The sequence below is a fragment of the Balearica regulorum genome, chromosome 27, assembly GCF_011004875.1.
Source record: "Balearica regulorum gibbericeps isolate bBalReg1 chromosome 27, bBalReg1.pri, whole genome shotgun sequence".
NCBI lineage: Eukaryota > Metazoa > Chordata > Aves > Gruiformes > Gruidae > Balearica > Balearica regulorum.
The window spans coordinates 821,548-846,602 of NC_046210.1; the positions used below are offsets into that span (position 1 = coordinate 821,548).

At 40.8% G+C, this 25,055-nt stretch overlaps 1 protein-coding gene across 1 annotated transcript; it reads left to right on the forward strand.

The window, feature by feature from the left end:
* The first annotated feature begins 16,019 nt into the window (after positions 1-16,019).
* Positions 16,020-24,265, forward strand: BMP10 (bone morphogenetic protein 10). The gene is made up of 2 exons (XM_010313412.2): positions 16,020-16,450; positions 20,102-24,265. The coding sequence occupies exons 1-2, from the start codon at positions 16,117-16,119 to the stop codon at positions 21,043-21,045; spliced, it is 1,278 nt and encodes a 425-aa protein (XP_010311714.1). The 5' UTR covers positions 16,020-16,116; the 3' UTR covers positions 21,046-24,265.
* The last annotated feature ends 790 nt before the right edge of the window (positions 24,266-25,055 follow it).

Below are 25,055 nucleotides of genomic sequence, written 5' to 3' on the forward strand. Positions count from 1 at the left end.
CCTATGATATCTAAGTAAAGATAATGCAATAATTAAAATGCTTTGTCTTTTTTTCTTCATCCAAAAGTAGAAGAGAAATAAAGTGGCCCTTGCTGTTTTTCCTACAGAAGAGATATGTTTTTCTTTGGTGCATGCTTATCCTCAGGCTGTAACATGACACAGACATTGGTATATGCTTCATGCCAATGAAGAAATAGTAACAGAATCGTTTTTTCCAGTGGAGAACTTCCCTTTGGCATCAGCACCCAGCCTCTTCAGGTGCTGACTCACCTTATGTATGATTGCTGGAGGAAGGGAGCAAATGGATGAATAGGTAGACAATGGGAGGGAGCAGATCTATGTTATCAACAGTTGCAGAGAAGCTTGAATTCTGCATGGCCAGTGAAAATGTATAGGAATTTAAATAGATGCGATGGGTCAGACCTTTTTGTTCTGGGCATTTTTCAAACTCGGATAGAGGAGACTGTCCCAGTCCTAAAAAGTTCGTAAGCCAGAATAAAATTATCCTTTCACACAACTGCAATGTAAAAAGAGCTGTGACCACTTGCTGAGTGTCCCATGTACGCTAGAGAGTAGTTTGTGTCAGGAGCCCATCAAAATACAGGATGAGGTGGCATTGGTGCTGCCTGCCTGCTCCTCTCCAGTGAATGGTTGAATTCACACATTCTTTCCGTCAGTGTTTGGAAGGAGTGTATGTTTTGGGGCTGAAGACTAAATGTTTATTGGAGCCTTGAATGGCTGCCAGAGGGCAAGGCATTCCTTTGGAGTCCAGGAAACTGGCCCCAGTTCTGCAGTTTGTTGTTTTCAAATCAGACTCCTGGTCAAACCATCTGCTATTTGTTAAAAGAACATTTTATCACATGGTGAAACTCTTCTTTTAGATTAATTGTATTCACAAAAGGCTGCAGGTTCTTGATGATCCAAAGAATGTTTCTGGAGGGTCAGACTTTGGTAATTAAATCCAGGAATACTTGTATGTGTCTGCAGGATTCAAGATAGCCTGTTTAGCTGTATTTTGAAGTGAAGCTCACTGATGGGAAGTGAAACTAGGTGTTGTAGTTGTGATGTTTTTGGCTGATGCACGGGGAATGTGAAACACCTCAAAGCACCCTGAGAGCACCGCTTGGCAAGGTACTCATGTGGGTTGTGACTTTCAAAGCTTTTGTGGTTGCAGTATCCAGAGAGGCTGCTGTTTCAAGACCTTCAAAACACAGTTGGAAGCTCTAATCTAGTTTCCAAGTGACAACTGTCGTGTTTCAACCCTTTCTTTGTGTATTCCTCTGGTAGAAGGCATAGAAGTCATGACAAGCCCTGCCCGGAGTCAGCCAGGCTTTTCAAAATCTAGAAGAAACTGCCTTAACTATCTCAGGCTTTATGTGTCTTTGGATTATTTCTTTAGGGATGCTGACAAGACATCGACTATCCAGTGAAACTTTGAAGACCAGAGACTGAAGTAGATCCCAAAGGAACAAACTGGTAGAGCTTCCGGAGAGGCAGACTAGATGTATGAACAAAGCTGAGTCTTATTATTCTAATATTATTTAATTCAAAGTTATTTAAAATAATTAGTCTATGCAATCTGGTTTTCTGTCTAATTGCAGTATAGATGAATCTGAACCTTTACTGTGTGTGCAGTGTAATGGTCCTTTGAGACTCTCATCCTGTTGCTACTAGTTTAATCAGAATTAGTTACTTTAAAGCAACCCTCTACATACTACAGTCATTTATTGATGGAACAGTGTTCTGAGACGTGTGAGAGAGAGCTGAATAAAACAACTGAGTGGTTATGCATGGTTATAAAAGATGCGGGGCTCAACTCTTGACCCAGGGATAAAAAGCATTACGCACGTGACGAGAGTTCCTATTCTCCACTTGTGTAGTTGCTTACAGATGACGGGGATTATTCCGAATGGACAAAATAAGGGGTGCGTTGCTGCCTTGATACGATCAACGGAAAACTGAAGTACAATCTGCTATGTATGGTTTGACTGCTATCACAGAAATGGTCTGTGAACGAAGCAGGAATTCAATCCAACTCTTCAGTCTTCACTGATGGCTTAAAAAAATCCCTTTCTATGGTTTGACTGAATTTCATTTAAATTATAAGCATATTTGAGGCCTTACATTTTTTGTTTAGAAAGTATTGCATATACATCTAAAAGCTTACCAATAAGCTTTTAGTGTTTGCCTACTAATTTTGAAGGTAGTGTTACAAGCTTGGTAGATTTGCACTCGGTACTAGAGCAAACAGTTCTACAAAGAACTCTGAAACAAGCCTCAATACCTCATTATCTGCCATTTAATTTTGTTTGAGCTAGGGAGGTAGTGTTTCTGCCTTTCATGTACTCAAACATGGAGGAAGATTGTTTCTAGCTTTTTATTTCAGTTCACAATCTCATTGTATCAGTCAGGCCTGTTAGCAATATATTTGCATTTTGACTACTGTGTGTATTGTTTGACAAATAATGCTTCAGCTATCCACCTGCTCCAATGCCAGGGTGCATGGCTTAGAGGAAAGCATGTTCTGAATGGCAAATCTGTTTTGCCCAGAGGTAAATCTGTTGTGATGTTGCTGTACCTTTTGGAGTGCAGCTCACAACAAAGAGAAAAGGAAGCACAGGAAGAATCAAATACCATATGACCCATATGCCCACCTTCTCCTTTCCTCTGTTTTTCAGAGATGATGGTCTGTTTTCACATGAGCATATGGATGGGCATCTTACAGTTCTGAATGTACAGATGTTGAGCCCAGGCTTGTTGGTATACCAATTTATCGCTGGTTTCAAAGATCTTGCTAGAAATGGCTGCAGAGCAAAATAAATGTATTCTGAATTTAGTAACTAACTGCAGGACAAACAGGAATGTATACCCAGCTCTGAACAAAAGCAGAGAAAAGGACCTATGCGGGAGAAAGAATTTTGATATTTTATCTGTTTGATACTGTAGTTGGCCCGTGCTATTTCCTGCTGTTTCCTTTGCTGACTATGCCACAGTTCATCATATGTTTTACATACCTGTCTTAGACTATAATTGATCTGTTTTTCTTATCCAGCAAGGTATGGGTGTTATTACTTGACTACAGGGAAAAACCAAGGAAGTAAAAAGCAGCAATAGGTAAAGCATCCCTGAAGATATGGTCCATCTATTGTTTTAAATGACTGTAGGCTGAAAAATGTTTTCGATCTTTAAATCCACAGCCTGCCAGCAAAGGATCTGGACTTGAATGTTCATGATCTGAAGGAAATATATAGCTTTCCTTTTATTTATGGCTTAACTTAGACATGTGTTCTATATAACATGAAGTATCTGCTGTCATAGAGCTTGTTACGTAACAGTAGCTTTATGGGTCATCTCTGGGTGAGGATCTTTTTACGTTGTGATCCATGAGATTTCTTACTGGAATGGATGGAAAATTCCCACAGATTTCCACGGGAGGGACCCACAGAGGACTGCAGCCACTTCCTAAGTGGAGAGCAGCCAGCAACTGTTCTCAGAAACAATGAGAGAGAGAGAGAGAGTTATGTTCACAGTCAACAAAGCAGAGTGCTTATCCTAGTAACAACTGCCCAAGGTTAATGTGCAGAGTGGGTTGTCCATGAAGCTTATTAGTCTTAAATGTAAGATTAACACCTCGAAAATAGCGCAGGCAATTGGTATATCTGCATCAGGAGAGGGGCAGGGCAGTGGTGATCCTACCAGGACTGGAACCCAGATCTATCACAAAAATGAAGAAAGGAGCCAGTGTACAAGCTTATATCCTTAAGACATATTGGTGGAAATAGTCTAGGGAGAAAGAGAGAATCAGGATGCGACTCTCATTACCTTGAAAGTGACCTGATATTTCTAAGAGCTTCTCTCTATCAAAGTAATATACGTGTTTTGAAAGTTTAGCTTCTCAGCTAGGCTTGTTCTATCAAAGGTGGGGAATTTGTTTTATACGGAAGAGGGCACATTGGGAGGGTGTCTAGGCGTGCCTGCATATCTGTGTGCATATGCATTGGCAGCTTTTGTAATTTAAAACAGTATTTACCCTAGGCTGGGATATCAGAATAATGCTGATTATTTGGTCCCAGCTTTTTTAAAAAGCCTGAAAGGTGTTTAAAAGCATGCCTGGAATCCAAGCAATGGTATCATTGGATGTACACTGACAGGCAGCTAAAATATGTCGAGTATTTGGGGAGGGCAAAATTAGCACACATTCCAGTCACATCTCCAACTCTGCTGCAATTAACCTTTCTTGATCCTTATACGTATCAGTGGGCAGGAGGCCTCTATGGTCCCTCACTGCCAAGGACACTAATTTATCTGGTCACCTGTGCTGCAAAGTAATCCAAGATCTTTTTACCACTGAACCTGTTCCACTGTGAACATCCCCTGCCTCCACCTCCCCACATTTCCCAGAGTACAAGACTATTTCCCAAGGTCACGGTATGACTCCTTTGCCAGTTGTGATCATTTTAAAATCAGAGATTAACCTGGAAACTCTTACCCTGGTGAGCCAGAGTACTATTTAAATGAAAGAGACTGCTTAATTTAGGAGGAATGGCAGATTTTCATGTATCTTGTCCGATGCATGAAAACAAGTTTTCCCAGTTTCTATCAAGTAATAAAAGTCATTAGCAAAATTTCCCTTATAGGACAGATTTGTCACTAGTGGAGAAAAATGAAGTCAGACTGGAGAAACAAGCCTTCTATTTGAAACAAAAATTGTGCAGTCTGGGCTTACAAGCCCAAGATGTGAATGAGTGTCCTCATTTGCTAGGCCTTCCCACCCTTTTTGTACTAACAATGCATAGTAGTGGGGGGGGGGAATCATCCCTTAGTTTTAGAAGACAAAAACTTGCCTCTTGTGTGTGTCTCTATAACCACCAACCCATCAAGAGCAAATTGCTGTGGTCTAGCACTGAACAACATGGCAAGATCCACGTGCAAGAAGACAAGACGTAGGCCAGTAAAAGGGAAAGTATGTGCTCAGTTTGAATCAAGGTGCCTAATCTTAAATACTTGGATTTTAAATTATTGTTTGGAGAGGAGGTGAGCTTGGTTTTGCATGGTTACTTGATTGAAATAAGTAAATGTCTTGGCCGGTGAGCCATACCAGATTTTCCAAGGCATTTAACCCAATCCTGGTGGTGCCTATTTGCTTTCTACTTGAGCTAAGAACCGAGTGTGATTTCGATTTGACCACTAGATGGCAAATTGTTACAGTAACCTCAACAGTTAGGGTTTTCTTACCGAAATCTGAATCCAGTGTTGTTAAGTGAGATCTTGCTGTCATTAGGCTAGCAAAAACACCGAGGTGGAGCAAGTCATAATTCAAAAATAAAAGAAAATGAATCCCTGTCAACCTGAGACCTGTCCCCATGAAGTAAAAGCTGAGTCAGGATGCAGAAGATTAGAATTATTTCAGATTTCCAAACCAGCAGGATATTTGTTTTCACATGTAATTATGCCCCATTTGGTGACTGACTGAACTCTTTTTTGATCCCTTAATATTTGTCACTTTTTTCTCTTTAACATATGTATATATACTCCATTATCTAATAAGGCAATGCATTTGCACAAAGGTATATTAATCAAAGATTTTTAAATGTTCTAGAAACATAAGTAGCCAAGATTCATAAGATCTAATATGAATGAGTGAAATCTTTTCTTCTCTCTCTTCCAGAAAAGGGATGCAGCAGCAGATGAAAGATAAATCTGACAAAGGCCAATCACACACTGACCATGAGCACAGGTAAGGGGAGAAGCCCCAACACTCCTGCATTCTTCTCATCTCCTTCCTTATCACAACTCTCTTGCCACCAAGTAAAATCTAACCAGCCTCATCTGTCTCTGGCCTTGCCCAATCCTGCTTAGCCAGGCTTCTCCCTCAGGCATTAATAACCCACAGAGGAATTATTTGTTCTTGGCTCATTGTTTGGTTTGGGTTGTTTGGGGTTTTTTTGGGTTTTTTGAGTGGACCAGGGGAGAAAGGGGGCTGGTAGGCTGGCTGGAGTTTTGTAGTCAGGTCTCTGTTGCTTGCAGGCAGGTCCTGCTGTTCTCACCTCTTGTCATGGCCACATTCTCTCTGGTTTTAGCATCTCTCTTCCTATTCTGCAAGTTCGCTTCTTTACTCTTTCTCTCAGCTCAGTAAGAGGCAGCCAGACTTGGCAGTTCCCCCTTTAATTTTCTGAGGGTATGTAAAGAGAGGAAAGTGATTCAGACCTACTGAATGGGGTTCCTGAGTTACTCCAGCCACTTCTTGTTAGATAGGAAAGCAGATATAGCATAAAGTAGACCCTTTTGTGGCTATGCTCAGATTGGAGAAAGCATCCTTTAAAAATCACTTTGTAATTGCTGGTACTGGGCTGAGAGCTGATGTGGGGATATAAAGGAGGGTAAAGGAGTAAAACAGTACAATACATTTTTCTGAGGAGGTTCCTGTAATTCAGATAGCTTCCAGGACAGCCCAGACTATAAAGGTAGCTAAGGCCTTTATCTGTTTGCAGGCTGTAAATCCTGCCCTGCAGTTCCCAGGTAGGACACAGTGCATCCACCCTTCCCATACACACCATGATAGTCATGATGCCAGCTGCTGGGGAGTTTCCCCTTTTTCCTGCTGCACTATTGTCCAAATGGTCATGTAAGGATTGTTAAGCATTTAATAATATGTTTAAATTGAGACATACGAACGTTAAGGCTTGAGCCAACAGTGGTAGCCAATAACATTTTCCATCCCCTGTGATAGGAAGCAGAGGCTGTTTTCGCCTAAAGAAGTTCCCTGATTCAGAAATTTGCCCTGAGCACACTGGGAGGTGTTTGACAGCAGCACATTAAGCAATGTCCCTGGGTGCAATATACTGAGAGCTGAGCCAGGGTACTCTGCCACTCATTCCAGATAAGTCGAGCCCTTTAACACCAGGGACTGCGAGGGGCTTGTTCTGTGCTCTCAATGAGATAAGCTGCCATCCGCGCTTCACAAGACACTCCTATCTGCCAAGCCGCTCTGAGAAAAACTGGGAGATTTGCAGCATAATTTAAAGCACGTTACAGACTCCCCCAAGCTACAATCCTAAATAAATTAAAAGTGAGGACCTTCCAGAGGGATGGGATCCTTCAGATAGAGGAGTGTTTATGCATAGCTTACAGGTGTTAAACAGCTGTGAAGGAGATAACAACAACACCACAAGAATGATAGAGCTAGCAGTACTAGAGTCTAAAAAGTGGGAGATTGATTAAAAATCCTCCAATTAAAATGTATTTTCATGATCCTGAGCCTCACAAGTGTTAATGCAGTATATATAGTACCTGAGAGTAGTCTCTCTATGTGTATGCTACCACTAAAATGGTCTCAAACTGATGTACAGCTAATCAGAAAACAATCTGTGTATCAATGAGGTAAGTTTCCTGGCTGTAAAGATATTTGCATAGAGCTATTACCTATGGACTCTGATTTTATTTTTTTTTTCCCCTGCCCATTGTGATTTTTTTTTTTTAAAGCTGCCAAGATAAAGTCACAGTTTTGAAGTACTAGTTAAATTTGGAGAGCAATTAGTCCTTCAGTTTGTTGGTCTTGGATATGTGTAAGACTTTTTCTGGTGAGGAGAATTCAGCAGTTGCCTTGTGAAATGAGATATTAACAGCATTTGATCAAATTCCTTGGTAATGCTAACTGATCCATAAGTACTCTGAACTTCCTAAACAATAAAGTTACAGAAGCCAGACTAAGAGGACCGGACCGTATTTAGAATTTTTGCTGCAACTGAAGCCAAAATTAATGAGAAGTTCTATACAATTTCCCTTAAAAGATAGAAGAGACAAAAATTGGTATTCATTTATATGGCAAACATAAATGAGAGAGGCTGCTGACAACCCTAATTTATGCAGTATAATTCCAATCATCAAGTTACAGAAACTGAAATGTAATACATTTTAATCTTTGAATTTTTAAGGCTGTACTTAAACAGTATTTTTTACTGAGTCAATCTCTTCTACTGTTACGTACAAGTTGCTTCCCCTTTTTGATCCCAACCCTAACATCAAATAAACAGCAAATACTAGACATGCTCATCTAATTTTTCCTCATGTTTTGTTGATGTGATTACAAGCTGTTGGTTTTATAATTAGCATTTCTTGCTGAGACATCGGCTAATGCTGCCAGAAAGTATTCCCCCTCTGCTTAGTACTCAAGTTGTCAATTAAATAGTTTCAAGTTATTAATCAAAATTGTCAAGGAAATAATTTCTGGTGAACAGAGCCTGTTTTCTTCCAACCCATTGTTCAAGATTAAGAATCCATTGCTCTAAAAACCAAGGACAAGATACATTTGGTAATTGTTTCCAAGAACTTTGTTCTTTTAGGGCTATGAGAGTATTTAAATGGAGTTCTCATTAAGGAAAAGAACGGTATTCCTCAAACAGCCCACTTGGATGTAGCTGACAAAGAGGAACAATTTTGGAGGATTCTGTAAAGTTTTGTTTGGGCGTCTTGCTTTTGTCAGTGTCACTAAAGCTGCTTAGAGGTGCCTGGGGTTTTAACACCCACATGAATAGCAAACTCTATAAAATAACTAGATGATGAGAGAAGGAATTTCAAAAATGTAAAATTAAAACTTTCTCTTGACCTTTTTCTGTTAAACTGTTCTGTGAATCAAGTATAAGCCTGAAGAGTCAAAACTCCTGGTATTAAATGGTGTGCCTACTCTGCTGTTCATTAGCACTGCAGTACCATCACTTTCTGTGTGAAGATCTCAAATAGTAATTTATTTATTTTTGACTATGTCTCGCCACGTTTGAATTGTCAGACCGAATTAATACATTCTGTGACCTTTAAGGGTACTAAATTTTAAATGAGCTTTTAATATTAGTTAGGGCCTCCATCTGCATGGAGGCATATACCAAGATAATGGGAGTGGCAACAAATCAATACATTTCTTGAGACATCTTCTGTCGCATAAATGATATAAGCAAATATTTCACTTACTCCTCCTGGAAATACTTGTGCTAAATGTAAGTATTTTGATTGCCTATGTTAGTTAATTTTGAGGCCTAGCATAAAAAACAGTAAATACTGGAATGTACCGAAGCAGATGCAAAAGCAAGGGCCTGCTTTGCCTTTGTCGTGTAAGGATCTAAGAATTTTCTGTGTATCGTTCTCGGACTACAGGACTGAGCTATGTACTTGAGTGCGTGCTAGAAATTTCTCGATCAAATACAAAGCCAACCCGATCCCACTAGAACATGGCAGCTCTTCCAAGTAACTGCTTGGGGAGTGAGCACACAGGGACCTGGGACTTGCAGTAACGATGGGGCCACAAGCTTGCAGTGAATTTGCGGCATGTGACTGACGGGAAGGCAATGTCCAGCTATTTCCAACTCTTTTCTTTCTGTTTCATTTGCTTGGGCTTTGCGCTGGCTTGAAAATCTCTGCTTATCGTTATTTATCTGTACTGCCGCACGGCCAATGACACGCAGCTAAGACCAGGTTGCACTCATGCACATGCACGCTGATGGACTCTCTTCCTAGAGCCTGGAGCTTTTGCCACCTCAGCAGGAAAGAAAGAGAGGAGAAAGGGAATTGCCCATAGCAGTGCAGGTAGATTTTTGTGCCCTGCATGTTAGTATGTCCCCTAGCCTTTTCACTTGCCTGCAAATAGCTGATGAAGATGATGTACCACTGGCTTCCCATATAAAACTATTGATGCCCACTTCAGCGTTGTCTGTGGGTTAGAAGGAGGGTTGTGTTATACAGTTTAAGTAGTTCCCTGCCCTTGTTGGCTGCACAGTGACTTTCTTCTTCTCCCTGTTTTCTTTTCTTTTTCTCAATCCTGCTGGTTGTAATGCATTGCTACACGTTGTCCCAACTCTGTCATTGAATACTATCTTTTCATTTTCCGGTGACATCTGGAATCAGAATAGAGAGCTGCTGGGAACAGCCCATTTATGGAAAGGAAATCCAGAGCAGCCATGAACCGAGGCATACAGGAATAAGAACTTAGGCAGATGCAGGAATGGAAACTAATTTTAGTTATTCCATTGCAAGCTCATCACACTGTCAGTGTCACACTCTTCTTTATCTCCCATATCACATTCAACAGTTACCTCATGCCACAGCTATCTCCTGACAGAGACCATTGTAGGGCATTTTTGTAATAATTTCATTCCTGTATTTTGGAAAACTTCAAATCACATGCTGTGATAGTTGCTAGAGTGCATTAGCTTGCATCACACTCCTCCTTCCCTGTGAAATGGCATATACGTCTGTAGCGTCGTGATTAGAGAGCAGCCTTGAACTGAAATCCTACATTTACACAGGTTTTGAAAAGGATTTCAGGTTTGCCCAGTCTGAACTTCTCAACAAGATGTCTTGCTGTTGATTCAGTCTGAATGTTAAGATTTGCTCAAAGTGCTGTGATAGAGATGTCTTATACAGCCTTACACTGTGCAGTGGAAAAACATGTGGAGTTTTTTTCAGACAGATCTGCATATTTTGAGGGCTGACTAACATCACCAAAGGCACTCCCGTTCTTCCATTAAAACACACCCTTTTCTTTATTAATGCTATATTACTTACAGGCAAAAGCAGTTGTGTGGCTGAGAGTGACACCTCTCTGCGTCATATAGAAAAGACTGTCAGGCTTGACATTATTTTTTTTTCTCCAAGGTTTTAGCATAGAAACAAAGGTTCCCTTGTTTCCTATAATGCAAATCCCTTGCAGGAGCAGGACGGGATAGGATATTTTCTTGTGTTGAAGCAAGACATTGCACTTTGAGTTCTGGAAATTGAGGCACCATTGCTGGCTCTCCTATCTATATCCTCTGATACCTGGGGCAAGAGGTTTGATAAATTTTCTTATATGAAACAGGGATGCTTCCCTTTGCTATCCTGTGTGTCTTTTCACGTATAGTGTGTGTTCTTGGGGGACGGGATTTGTTTCTTATCTATTGCACATGCAATCATCTAACTGTGCTGCTGACAAATAAGCATAAAACTTAAATGAAAGCTGTAAAGCTTTCTGAAATCATAGGACACTGGAAATGTTTGATGCTTGTTAGGTTTCCTATCTCACTCACCCTAAATATGGGGATTTGGAATTGCAGTTTGAAGATCTATAAGAAACGTCCCCAGAAGCCCGTAGCAGATGAGAGTCCTCCCCTTGTGCAATCTGAAATGAAATGTTCTTACCTCCACATTCCTGCCACAGTTCTATCTATGATATTTATGTTCATATATAAGCAGGGCAGGCAATATTTTAATATGTTCTCCCCCTCCAATAGATTATTTAATTGAATATTTTTTCATCAAATATGTCGTCAAATATTAAAAAAAAAAAAAAAGAACTCAGAAATATTTGCTTTTCAGTAATGCTTCTGTATTTAAAACAAGAACAATTCCGTTTTCCTCTACTGAAACCTTAGTCTCTTTGGTTTTGCTTGGTGGTGTTTTCTGAGAGACTCTTAACAGAATCCATTAAAAACAATCAGAGAAAAAGGGAAAAAAATAGAAAAAAGGAAACATTTTTTCAATTTTTTCATGTTTTTAAAAAACCCTAATATGTAATAACAATCTAATTTTAAAATCTTAAATTTATTAAGGTATGAACTACTGAACCAAAATCCACATGGAGAAATTACATGTGACATTATAACTGACTGGAAAACCTTCTTTTTATTCTCTGTACAGCTACTCATGTCCAGAAAACCCAGGACACATATACAAACATTAATCACTTTCTCCTGGGAAAGGTTCCACATCCCAATTCGCTCCGAGTGTGTTAGTGAAAGCAGGTGTTCCTATTCTGAAAATCAGATGAAGGAAGGGTGAGGATGCTTAAAAAACACTTCACATTCTTTTTCCCCACTTCCTCGTACCCAGAGGAGCATCACACCCTTTCCATCTTGTATATCGTCGACCTTGACACTTCGTAAAGCCCTGCTTCACTTTCTAGCCTTTCAGCACCGAGCTTGCTTCACACATTCCTACTCAAACCCGTGCTCTTCTGCTGCCTCTTGACAGAAGAAGCCGTGGAGGCATCGGCTTGGAGGAAGTTGTGGGGTGCCTGAGATTAGAGTCTATTTTGGAGCCCCACAATCTTCAGGACTGACCCTTTCGACAGCTGAGCTGTTCCCAGGAGTTGCTGAGTAGCCTTGGCTCCTGCTTTGTCAGCTCCACTCATGTTCATGCCCCATCTGCTTAGCACTGGTGAGTAGGAAAGGCCCTCCTTGCTCTCTGGGCTGATTTCCCCTCCAGTTCTTGCCGTGGCATAAGAATAAAGAGTGCCCACCCCATAGTGCCAGCTCCAATAGGAAGGGCAAAACATTAATTAAACAGTGCTGTATATATGCTGAATGTTGTTCTCTGATGCTGCCAGGTTCAGTGCAGAGGCTCAGGATTTCATTAGCTGTGTTTTCCCATGTACAACTGCAAATTCACTGGGGAAATTAACACAAACTTCCTAGGAGTGAGGGCCAAAAGACCTTTCTATAACTCTGCCTGCCTGATGCACCAGTTATTGTTAATGAAATGTGATCATTGTTAATGCTACAGATTGAATAATAATTGAACAGTGATTCTTATTAATGATCCCTCTCCAGCTACTTCCGTTAATCTATTTAGCATAGATTTTTTTTTGAGGGCAATTTCCTTTCTAGGATACTTGTTGTGCCTGTAAATCTCAGTGCATGTGAAAAAAAGGCCAAACCTCTTCATTTCAGTGATATGAAATAAAGCCCTTCTGTTAAACATTTTAATTCAGAAAAGAAAAAAAAAAGCATGTGTTAAATTCATCAGCTTGCAACCTAAAGAAACAGGAAGTTGCTTTTATATCAGATGTACTCTGTGGGTATTCCTCATCTGGCAAATTGCCAGCAGTGTCTAAATTGAATAAGCTAGGAAAGTCAGCAAAAGCTGGTTTGTATATAACACAGCAGGCTGCATTGTCCTTCAGTATGCTATTGTTCAAGGAGTTATCAAAACAAGAGCGGAAATGCAAAGACAGTTGGAATGTCTGAGCAGTAATTGTGCTCCTAATGAGCCGCTGAATCAAGATGACATATTTGTGGGTTAGGAAATTTATGTCAGATTACTGTGCGCACACTACTTTTTACTTTACATATTTATATCTGCAGGGTGTGAAATTACAGATTCTTAGAAAATATGTCTGGACTTAGCAGGGCTTAGAGAGGTCACTAGCCCAGCCTCTGCTCCAGGGCAGCATCAGTGCTGTTACGTCACTGCTGGAGCAATTAAAGTAATATTCTTCAGTTTTGTCACCCAGCGCACCAGAGTTGCACAACAGACTAAGTTTTAATTCATAGGAAAGTGGACTGAACCTAGAAAAGCTCCTCTGGCTCTAGAATTGTTCATGTGGATTAACAGAGTAACAGAAGATTTCACTGAGTGTCTGATTAATGGCCAGGTGCAGTCCTCAAAAATAGCCAACGTGTTCGTAGTGAGAGTGGAGATTAGCTAAAACCTTTGAGCTATACAAATGCTAAAGAAATCCTTTTGAATTCAAAACTTTCATCTCTAAATCTCATAGAAAACCCCAAACCCTCAGAAAGGAGCCATGTAATACTGTAGATCCCAGTGCTTACGAGCTAGCTATGCAAGGCATATCTGTGTCCTGTTGCCTGTGCAGTCAAGCCATTATTCATGCCTGTCTAAGAAGGAAACCCCAGTACGAGCAAGGACTGAGGATAAGGCCGTATGCTGTGAAGTGCTGAGAAGGTTCGGCACCTGCTGCTTTCCAGGCTCTTACAATGTGCTTATCTCTTTCATTTAACAATCTCTGCATTTATATATATGAAATCAGTGCATTTCTGAAATTAATATTTAAGCATACAAAAAGGGAACCATTTCTGTTTCCATCCTCTACCTGCACAGCTGGCTGTGACAGGCCATCCTGAAGACTTTCCTTCACAGTAGCCAGTATCATCCTGCATGAAAGAGTTAAGGCTAAGTCTGCTCTCATGGTTTTTAATGTTAATCTCACTTCCTATGGCAGTAAGGGCTTTAGTTCAGCATAGTCAGGTGATGAATCACCAACAAAAAGAAGATTGTGCTTTTCTTTTAAAGTTAATTAACAGAAGTGACTGAACAGAGCTCCAAAATTTCCCTAAGTTTTCTGTGCTTAGCTCTGGAAAGCCACAATATTCAAAGATGTGCCTTCGATAAAGCTGCAGAGGATAGATAAACTTGTGTAGATAACCGTGAACTCCACAATGCGATCTAAATTAATCTTCCTAAGCTCAACTATCCTCTTCTAATGTAGTATAGCAGTAACAGGGACTTTGATTATGTACTTAGCTTTTATTGTCAAAGTCCCCATGTTTAGAAAAAGAAAAGTTGAATAAAATGAGGTTAAAAGGCCATGCTGAGGTCTGGCTCCATGACATCAATGCCGCACGTGATTTTCACAAAGATGCTGGTATTTATGAAAAAAACAGAGGATGAATTTAAGACAAGCATGGCCTGAGTATCACTCTAAGTTAACTGGAGTTGTGGCCATTTATGCCAGTGATAGATTTGGGCTATTGAAGAAGGATGAAAGTTGCAGAGATAGGGTAAGAAATCAATGGGTGTGCTTAGCCATAATGGTAAAGCAGAGTCCAGAAAACTTGGCAGATCAGTGGTGGTTTAGTCTTTGGGTAAAGTTCTTGGTGCTTGCAATGCGAAACTCTGCAGCATGAGAAGAAATGCCTCTTTTTCTGAGTGCTGAACCAGTCGGGCATAGAAGCTGAGCTCTGGCCCTTTTTGCAAAACAAGGGCACTTTGAAAAAGTCTGTGAAGAACAAGGAGATTTGAGTGGATGATGTTATATAAGAACTAGACCAATTTTTGCGTGCACAATGCTCACATTTTGTTGAAATTTGCACATTAAAGCAAAAACGGCCACTAAATAATTTTAGTACGTATTTTTGGCAAAATCATTTCCATATTTCCCACATTGTGCCTCTGAGCTATTTGAATTGAGAAATCAGAGTAGTCTGTTAGCCTTTGTGTGTTTTCAGTAATTTCTGGAGGACCTCTTTGGCAGTGCTGTGACTAAATGAAGAATAACTATAACCTGCCAAGTCACATATATAAGATAAAGATGGAAGGAAAGATTTTTCTGAACCATTTGCAAATGCTCCAGTCCTCTCTCTGTTTGTGAGCATTTACATGGCACGAGGCACTGAGCACTAGCATTCAACTAATGTTGATGTTCAGATCTGGAAAGAGCGGTTTATAGCAAAAATAAGCACTGGGGAAAAAAAAAAAAAAAAAGTACTTTAGCAGTAAACCACGTGGTGCCAATGTGGGCATATGGTGCCTGCATAAAAAAAATTGAGGCCCAGCTTTAGAGGCCATGTTCTCTGGCTTGCATTCGATCTCTCTCTTCAAAGCACTCTTTCCAGCAGAGCCCTTGCAAAGCTTTATAGTTGCAATGTGAGAAATTTTCCTCGCTCATCTGCTCCTCTGTGTTCAGGGCGTTGTGACTCCAGTGTATGGTAGTACCTAGAGCTCTTCTCCCATGCTGTGTGCTGTACAAGCACAGGAGAACGGACTTTCTCCCAAAGAAGTTCCTTTGTAAATGTAATGTAAAGACTTGGCTCTAAAATAGTTTTGAAAAGGGGAGAGTTGTTACCTTAAGGGAGCTATTCTTTGGTGCAAAATTGGTAGGTTTTGATAGATGCTCTGTAGAATTTACAGATTAGTTTGAAATCTGCGTGGATGAAAGTTGTTCATGCACAGCAAAGGAAGTCAGCTACCAGGAGGCAGAAAGAAAGGGCAGTTCCTCTTGGAGGAGAAACTTGTCCTATCTCCGAGTGTCCTAGCGCAGAATGTTTACAAAACGCTCATTAAGGGAAAGGGGATTGCGAGATAGCAACAAATCTGGTGAACAGCTTACACTACATGAGATAAGAGAGGCAAGGCAACCATAGAAGAGAGCAACCCATATCCAATTACTGAGACCTGCTTTTGGGGAGGGGGAAGGGGGAGGCAGAGCAGATCACAAGTTTCAAGACAAGAGCTTCCAAACTTGTCATCTCTCTGTGACACAAGCAGCGTACAACCCAGGGGATAAAACCGCCACTTAGCCCACACGAGAGCTAGAGCTTGTTGAGTGCCGTTGGAGTCTAGAGCGAAGTCATGGATTCTGTAGTCCTCCAGCTGTGGGCTGTCCTCTGTCTCTTGGTTCACCTTGCCGCTTGCAGTCCCATCCTGAGCTTGGAGCACTCTTCCTTGGAGGAAGACGTGCCTCTTTTCGACGAGATTCTCTCCGAGCAGGATGGTGTTGATTTCAACACACTGCTTCAGAATATGAAAAATGAATTTTTGAAGACGTTGAACCTCTCTGACATTCCCCTGCATGAAACGGCCAAGGTGGATCCACCAGAGTACATGCTAGAGCTGTACAACAGGTTTGCCACTGATAGGACATCTATGCCATCCGCAAATATTATTAGGAGCTTCAAAAATGAAGGTAAGATACGTGCATCACTAGAAGTAAATAGAAATGAGCACCCTTATAGTCAACGTGAAATGTATTTACCAGGCATGGAGCATGGACCGCACTAGGGGAAAAAAGGCCTTTCAATGAGGATGGCGTTAGAAATAGGCAGCTACACTACTCGTACCAGTGTTACCCAGATCCCACTTCTTGTGAGATCGATCCCTTTTCCTTTGCTTTTGAGACCGTAAGGTTTCGGGAGAAGATGTTTCTTTAATGTGTGGGCAGCACTGAGTATAATTTGGGTGCGTCATTTTCATTATCCCCATAATGACACAACCTGATTGATTTTTCAAATGGATACCTTAAGTAATATTTGAAATTAAGGCAAGAAATGTTTTTACACACTGTTCAAAGGTGCAATGTTTTCCTATTATGAGCTTAACTGAATACAGCTTTCTGTTAATATGCTCTTGCTATTGATCCTCATGGGATTTGTAACATTTTCTAGCTTTGGCATCTGAGCATGGTATAGCAAACACATAGAAATATGTAAAGCAGAATTTTGGATAACTTTTAGGCTTTACTTTGGAGGACTAGAATATTTCCTATTAAGGAAAAAAAAAAAAAAAAGCTGAAGAAGCCTAATTGTGACCATAAGTAGTTTCCCTATGTTTCTGCTTCAGCATTTCCTTTCAGTTCCGTGAGGACAAGATAACTTTTCAATGCTAACGCTCAATACTTTGTCAATACCTATTTGTACTGATACAGGTTTTATGTTAAAAACATTTTTCAACTAATTTTTTCCAAATATCGATTATTCCACTTGGCAAATACAAGTGCTTTGATTCGTTTTAACTACTCAGGAGTATATGCAACTATTCAAACTGCCATGGGGCTTCTCTCATCCTTTGTTAGTCTCATTAACAAAGTATAGAAGTAATTTTTGCTTTTTTCTAACATTTGAAATTTCAAAGTGATGAACTATAAGGAGAGGCTATGTGCAAGTCATTTCAGTTTTGCAACACAGTGAGATGCAAGGAGAGAATCCAAAAGCTCTGTTCTCCTCTGTCCTTCTGCCAGGCCCAGACACTCTTTACCAGCAAGATGTTTCTGGTTTGAAGAGGCAGTATATTGTGGCTTAAATCTTCTTAACATATTCTTTTCTCCAGTGTGGAGAAATTTATTGAAGGGTTGATAGCAAACCAGTTACACCCACCGGTGAGCAGTCACTCGTCTGAACAGCCGTGCCTGTCACTGCTTATCAGTGTAAATGAAGACACATGCAGGAATGCATGGTGTTCTTTTCTCATTTTGCACTATTTGGGGAAAAAAATTAATGGAATAAAAATCACCAAGAACAGTATACTAAAGAATAAAATGCAGTGTGGTTTAATGACGTAAGTCTGAAATCATTCCACTGGCAAAACCAAAATTCTTTGAGGTTTGCAGCATTGAAAATGGTACAGACTTTTGCCAGTAATGCACATAGCGGTTTGCAGTTCTGTGCCTTTCTGTAACCATGATGTTTGATGCCTATTTCATCACTGCAGTTCTGCACCAGATGGGGTAAACTTGACTTAACTTTCTGTCATTTCAGTCTTTCTCTCACCTCTTCCAATCCAAAACAGCAAGATGCAAAGTGAGCTGCTGATGACAGTTTCATAAACGCATGTGGTTAGAGGGACTATGCAATTAATGGTTGTTATGTGTTTTGAAAGTCTGTATTACTAAGGATCATGCATTTCAAGATAAAGAGCTCTTTTGATAGAGAAATTAATTACTTGCAGTGATCAGGACTGCAGAAACAGACCATTGAATTTCTTTGTTCACCTGCCTGCTGAAAATTGGCAGTAATGGTAGTTTCATTATTATCCATTGAACCCTTTATTAAATTTGTTATAAGAACATTATAGAACATGCTGCATGGCTGGAAGTAGCTCTTTGTTTTAACCCACGGACCATAACATCTCCATTGTAAATGGGACTGTAATTGGTTCTTAAAACTTGAGTAAAGGTCTTGAGGGAAATTTTTCTTTCCCTATGGACTCCAGATCTCCCTGCCTGAACCTGCTAGGGGTGTACTGGTAACAGCAAGAGGTATTTCACCCTATGGACTTTCGAGCTAAAGAGCAGAGCCACATCCTGACTTAGAAATGAACACTTCTCATACCCTGCTAGCGCTCACCTGGCTTCTTCCATGTGGCGTGGCCTTTCCCTGCCTCCTGGTGAATTACCTGTGCTCATCTTCTATATGGTCAGGTGGCATTTCTCCACCCTGTCACTATATGTAATCACTGCAGACTTGCTTTAGGGTTTCAAGGTCTAGGAAATCCCAATGATTACTTCCAGTACGGAGATTATAGCCAAGCTTGAACAGCATTGTCTTTCAGCTCAGTCTGCTCCTACCCTGATGCTGCGCAGAGCATATTCAGCTCCCAACTTTATATCAATTGACAGGTAGGGAAAGGCAAGCAGAATCACTTCTCCTTTTTTTTTTTTTTAATTTATGAACAGATGAAAGTGAAAAATGGAGAAGAAAAAAGAAAAAGGCAGATGCCTCAAAACCTCAAAGCTGAAATTAAGTAGGACAAGTCACGTGCTTAAGTTAACTGCTTGCTTAAGTGCACGGATGGAGCATTGCCAATACTTGCAGCTTTATCGGTGTCATTTTTCTACAAACCTATCAAAATTGGAGAAGTCAGAGATGAAGATAGTAATAGGTTGCAAGTAGTTTGCCACTGCAGAAATGTTACCCATAGTCCTTATGTCCTAATCTGTCTTTGGGGTTACAAGTAGACAGCACAGTAATTCAGCAACAAATACACAATCATTAGCTAAGATTCCTGCATTGTGTGAAGAAATGCATATTGCCTATGTATAAACAAACGATGCAGATAGGACAGAAAGCCTGACTGACAAGCAGATATTATGTACTACTTATATGTTTTATTGACTAAAGCTGCCAAAAGTGCCTGGCTGAGTACAGCTGTTTGTTCACTTGAAGCCCATTGAGTCTGTGGCAGGATTTCTGTTGACTGGTGGTTCACACTGGATGTTCACTGCCTGCTCTTCCTAACCAGGAGCCTTTACATCTTCCAAATCAACTTTTCCTCCCTCAGTGCTTGGCTCTTTCAGTTTCTGAGGGATGTTTCAATGGAAGGGAATACTTGCTAGCTCAGAAACGCTAAGCAGACACAGATACCTTTGCATACACAGGTGACTGCTGCTCTTGCATGTGCAGCTTATATGTCATCTGTCTCATGTTCACTCCAGTGCTATTTCCTTCTTCCCTTTCTTTCCTACACTGATGAATGTTTTCCCTAATTTCTTAAATAGTTGCTGTTCAGCAACCTAGAAGTGATTTCGTTTCAGTATCAGGCAACACATTTTTAATATGTAATCCTTCCAGATGACAAGGAAGTCCCTGGAAGGCATGGGGATAGAAGCAGAATCTATAAGTCCACGTTTATAGTCTTTATCATGTCTGGGACCTTGCTGTCCTCACACATCTAAAATAAAGTCAGCATTTTTACAAGTACGGTTTTGGGAAATGATGAAAAAACACTCTCCTGGAACTGTTGAACTGAAACCAAGCAATGCAAGACATGTCAGATGAACTTTGGTGCATGTATTGCTGGATGTATTGACCGTTCTAAAATATTTGATCTTTGTCATTTCCAGACTTGGCTTCCCACCCTATAGGTGTTACAGGAATTCGGAAATACCCTCTTCTATTCAATGTTTCCATCCCTCACCATGAAGAAATCACCATGGCAGAGCTGAGGCTCTACACCTTGGTGGAGCGGGACCAAATGCTCTACGATGGGCTTGACCGGAAGGTCACTATATTTGAAGTGCTGGAAAATGACCGTATGGGGGTAGGAGAAGAGAGAAAGACAGTGGCACTGGCATCCAGGCAGATCTATGGCACGAGTAGCGAGTGGGAGAGCTTCGAGGTCACCGAAGCCATCAGGCGTTGGCGAAGGGCAGGGCTGACCACGCACCGGCTGGAAGTTCATATAGAGAGCAGGGAAGGAGAGGAGCAGAATGGAGAGGGGAAAATCGATATTGACATCAACTCTGAGGCTAAGCATGTGCCCCTGTTGATTGTGTTCTCTGATGACCAAAGCAGTGACAAAAAAGAGGAGAAGCAAGAGCTGAATGAAATGATAGACCATGAACAGCTCCTGGACTTGGAAAACCTGGAGGTTGGCAATTTCCACGGCCAGCCTGGTGAGGAGGCACTGCTCCAGATGCGCTCCAACATCATTTACGACTCTACTGCTCGAATCCGGAGGAATGCAAAAGGCAACTACTGTAAAAAGACTCCACTCTACATAGATTTCAAGGAGATTGGCTGGGATTCCTGGATCATCGCCCCAGCGGGATACGAAGCTTACGAGTGCCACGGAGTGTGCGCCTACCCCTTAACAGAGCACGTCACACCAACAAAACATGCCATTGTCCAGACTTTGGTTCACCTGAAGAATCCCCAGAAAGCCTCCAAGGCCTGCTGTGTGCCCACCAAACTCGATCCCATCTCTATTCTCTACTTAGATGCCGGGGTGGTCACCTACAAGTTCAAATACGAAGGCATGGTGGTATCAGAGTGTGGCTGCAGATAGTAGCAGGGAATGCATGCACAGGGGAGTGCGCAGGGAAACTATTTAATGATTCAGTCTGTAAATTTGTACATTTTGGATTTCATATTTAATAAGGTTATTTAATGAGGCATGTACAGATAATTGTATGTTTCCTGTAATGGGGAATGGGCAAGTCGTGTGACTGTAGGAAATGTATATTTTGTTCCATTGCTTGCTTCTTGCTGTTCTTCGCTGCTGTCTGAGTCTTTCTTCCTATCAGGGCATAGAGCAGATCACTGGATTGTTTGGGAGGGCTCTTTGTGCCAAAGGGGCGCATTCAAATTCACAGAAATAAAGGCATATTTTTGTATTTTTATAAATGTTGATTGGCATCTATAGGGATTTCCAGAACTATTAAAGATAGGTCAACTATAGGCAATACACACCTAGATCGTTTAGGGTTTTTTTGGTGTAAAATCTTTACATGCTCTGATTTTTATTTTTTTTTTAAATTTGTCTCTGTAGATCTTAAGTCATAATAATTCTCAAGCTCCTAAATCACTAATGCACAACAAAGCGTTAGACCTTTTTCCCTTTTTTCTTAATCCTTTCTTTAATCTTTCCCTGTCTCAGTTAAAGGGAACTGGCAGGGATGATTGGCATCTGGAGCGGAAGGGAGTCATTCCCTTTCCCATCTTTCTTAGTAAAGCAATGGGCCCAGGAGCAATGTCAGGCTTATGCAGTGCTCTGACATGCAACAGCAAGAAATTCCCCCTGTGCAAGTTTATTACAAAAGCACCCTGTGTAAAGCAGCACTGGCTTTGTTGCGTTAGCCATGTGTTGTCTCTCAAGGGCCAGATCTTTAGGTGGCAGAAATAAGTGAATCCTTGAAATTGTACCAGTTCATACCAGCTAAGAACCTGGTCGCCCCACCCAGTCCAGTAAATGTCATACAGTACAGCTCTGTAATCCAGTTCAAATGGCCAGGTAGTATTGCATTTAGTCTGCATAGAGCTAGACAGAAAAGGAAACCCATTTGTGCCAGCTAGATAGAGAGGATCTTTCCTTTATGTATGTGCTGGAGTTGTCAATTCATAAGGATATTGCCCCCCCACACTTAAACTATATATGATAGAGTCACATGCCATGTTTCCGCCACTCTTCTGCAGCAAATCGTGGTGATAAGAAGGTGTTGGAGCTGAGAAACAATAGACCCATCACTTTATTTATACTAAGCTGCAAATTTGTCAGATTCTTGGGAAAGTGTGACGTTGACTCTTTTAGCCTGTACCAGAGCCTACTGTACTGTCCCTGCATCTGGTTTACACTTTTAAGGGAAAGTTATCTTCCCTGGAAGTGATAAGGGTCTTTAAAAGAATCACTCTACCACTTAATGGGAATGAACACAAGAGACTTTATCATGCACCAACTAAAGCCAGTTTCACCTATTTTCACACATACTCTTCTGTGCTTCCCATAATTTATTGACCTATTTATTGACTGCCTGCCTTTGTAATATAATGTAGAATACAGAATGTTTTATTTTTGTGCTTGTGTGTAATCCCACTTGGATAAAACGTTGTACTGATCCTATTTTACATGGAATCTCTCTGTTGAGTTGTGCTGCACAGAGATTGGGGTTGATGATTTTTTTTTCTCCCCTAGATATTTGTAAATACTGTATATCACAGGTACCTCCCTTGCTTACAGAACTGTTTGCTCCGTGCAGTGATTTAAATTGCATTCTGGTCTTCTCCAATGTATAACTATTCTTGCAGGGGTTTTGTTGCTTTAAGTGGTCAGCCGTGTCGTTTATTGTAGAGTTACGCAGTGTCCACTCGTGCTGTGTGTTTCCAGATAGCGGGCTGTGCCATGGAGCTATATTGTTTTATGCCTGCTGCAGATCTCACCCTGCGAGTGACTGACACTGCGCTCAGACCTTTCCCTTGAGCTGCACGACAATAGTCATCTGTGGTTAATGGCATGTTAAAAGAATTCGTAAGAGGTGTGATATTTTGCTCTGCTGACATGAACTGCAGCAGCCAACGGTTGAAGTGTGACTGCACAGATCCTTTCAAAACTATCCACAATTCTTATGAAGCCATTTGCCAAGACAAACCATTCACCTTGTTAGGAGTGATAATCCAGCATTAGGGAGATAATCCGACATTTGCTTTTATCATCTCTTTTCTGCGACTGTTCCCGTGGCAGTGATCTGACCAGCATGCTTTTTGCACCACTGTCCTTTACTGAAGAGTACTAATGCTTCTGAACAGCATGTAGGAGGGCCTGTGCCTTAAAAATAATAAATAACGCACTGTAATCACCCATAATCACTATAACTGTTCAAGTGAGCACGTAGCAAAGCAGAGTGGCTGCCTTCGCACTCTCTTACTGCCAGAGCTCTGTTGCAATAGAGCAGATAGTATACAGTGTATTACAGTACAATGCAATGTGGGTAGGCATGTAATTTTATCAGTTAGTAAACCTGCATGTGTGAATTTTTACAAGATCAGTAAAAATATCAATGATAGCTTTTTAGAATTAGGGGCCAGCCAGCCTTTTGATATTAGTAACTTTTCTTTAGAAAGAAACAAGGACTGTACTGCTTATTGAAGAGGATTTCAGCCAGAGTTTGTGGTGAAAAACTGTAAAGCATGAGATGTATCCTATTGTGCTATTTTGGGAGAACACTGGGCATCTTTTGAATCCTTCAGCTGCACCTATGCTGTTCATAACCTGAAATGAGAACTATTGAGAATGGTATTTCATTTATTAATGTGTGTCTGTTAGGATTGCATGCCTGCTTTATTAGCAAAGCCTTACTTTTTACCTTATCTTTAGAATATAATTATGCAAAGACATTTGCTGAATGTTCATGCAGTTAGATGGCAGAGATCAGACAAAATAGTACCAAAAAACCAGGGTCAGTTATTTTATAAATTGCTTTCCCTGAGTAGCAAATTAAGGTTGTTCCTGTAAACTCAGAAGTGCTTGGCTTTAAATACACCTGTCCATATAGATACGACGCAATTAATATGGTGAGTGCATTACAAAAGCCAGTGCTACCAAGCTGTAAGTACTGGTAATGTCAGCAGCAAGTCCGTGAAAAAATATTCCACTGCATGTTTTCATTTTCTTTGTTTCTTTACCCCTTCCTTCTTTCCTTCCTTCCTTCCTTCCATCCATCCATCCATATTAGTACTGTGACTTCTGTTTCTAAAATAATTCATTTTTCACATTAAATAGTAGTGTGCATTGATTTTTCTTTCATTTCTGATCTATTTTGTATCAACATGCTATCAGATGCTTCACAAATCTTAAAAGCGCAAACCAATTTTAGAAACGTTTGGGAAAATATGGCTTCAGTATGGAAGTATCTGTCTTTCCATCCATCCATCCATCCATCCATCTCTGAATTATTGCATGCAACTAAAGGAGGCAGCAGCAACCCTGTCTCACCAAAATCATCAGTATCAGTTGGATTTTTGGCTTCACCTGTTTCTCTCTGAATATGTCTAAGAAAGTGTAAGCAGATGTGAAGCCCCCTTTTTGCGGGATGCTGTGTGAAAGGGCAGGCAGTGCTTGCAGTCTAAATAGGCAGGCCAGGCAAAGGGGTGGGAGCAGAAACAAGTGATACAAAGAGAGGAAGAGCCTGGATAACATACCAGCGAGGGAGTTGAGGGAAGAGCCTTGGTCTTGGCAACACACACGATGCCTCCAGAAGAGCATGAACTTCAAGACATCTTACTTGTTTTTTGGCCTTTGAAGAAATCATGACAGCTGTGTCTCCTATGCAAACGATCACCACCAATGCCAGATTTCACAAAGCACTTGGAAGTTTGAGGTTCCCTTAAATGATCCATATCTCTTAGCTCTCTGCATGTGGGCTAAAATTCCTCAAATAGATTTCTTCCCAAAGCTTTCTTGCATTATCCCTTTCTTGTGGGTGATCCTTCATGTCCATGCTCTCTCTGCGGTGCCCTGTGTAGCTGACTGAAGGCACGGATTCCCAGCTTTTTGAGCATTAAAGCTTGACAGCTCAGCATGGC

Bases quoted from the DNA above. Each gene is read 5' to 3' on its own strand.
- BMP10 (XM_010313412.2), top strand. From the start codon at position 16,117: ATGGATTCTGTAGTCCTCCAGCTGTGGGCTGTCCTCTGTCTCTTGGTT. The intron at 16,451-20,101 runs GTAAGATACGTG...TGTCATTTCCAG, and splicing joins TAGGAGCTTCAAAAATGAAG to ACTTGGCTTCCCACCCTATA.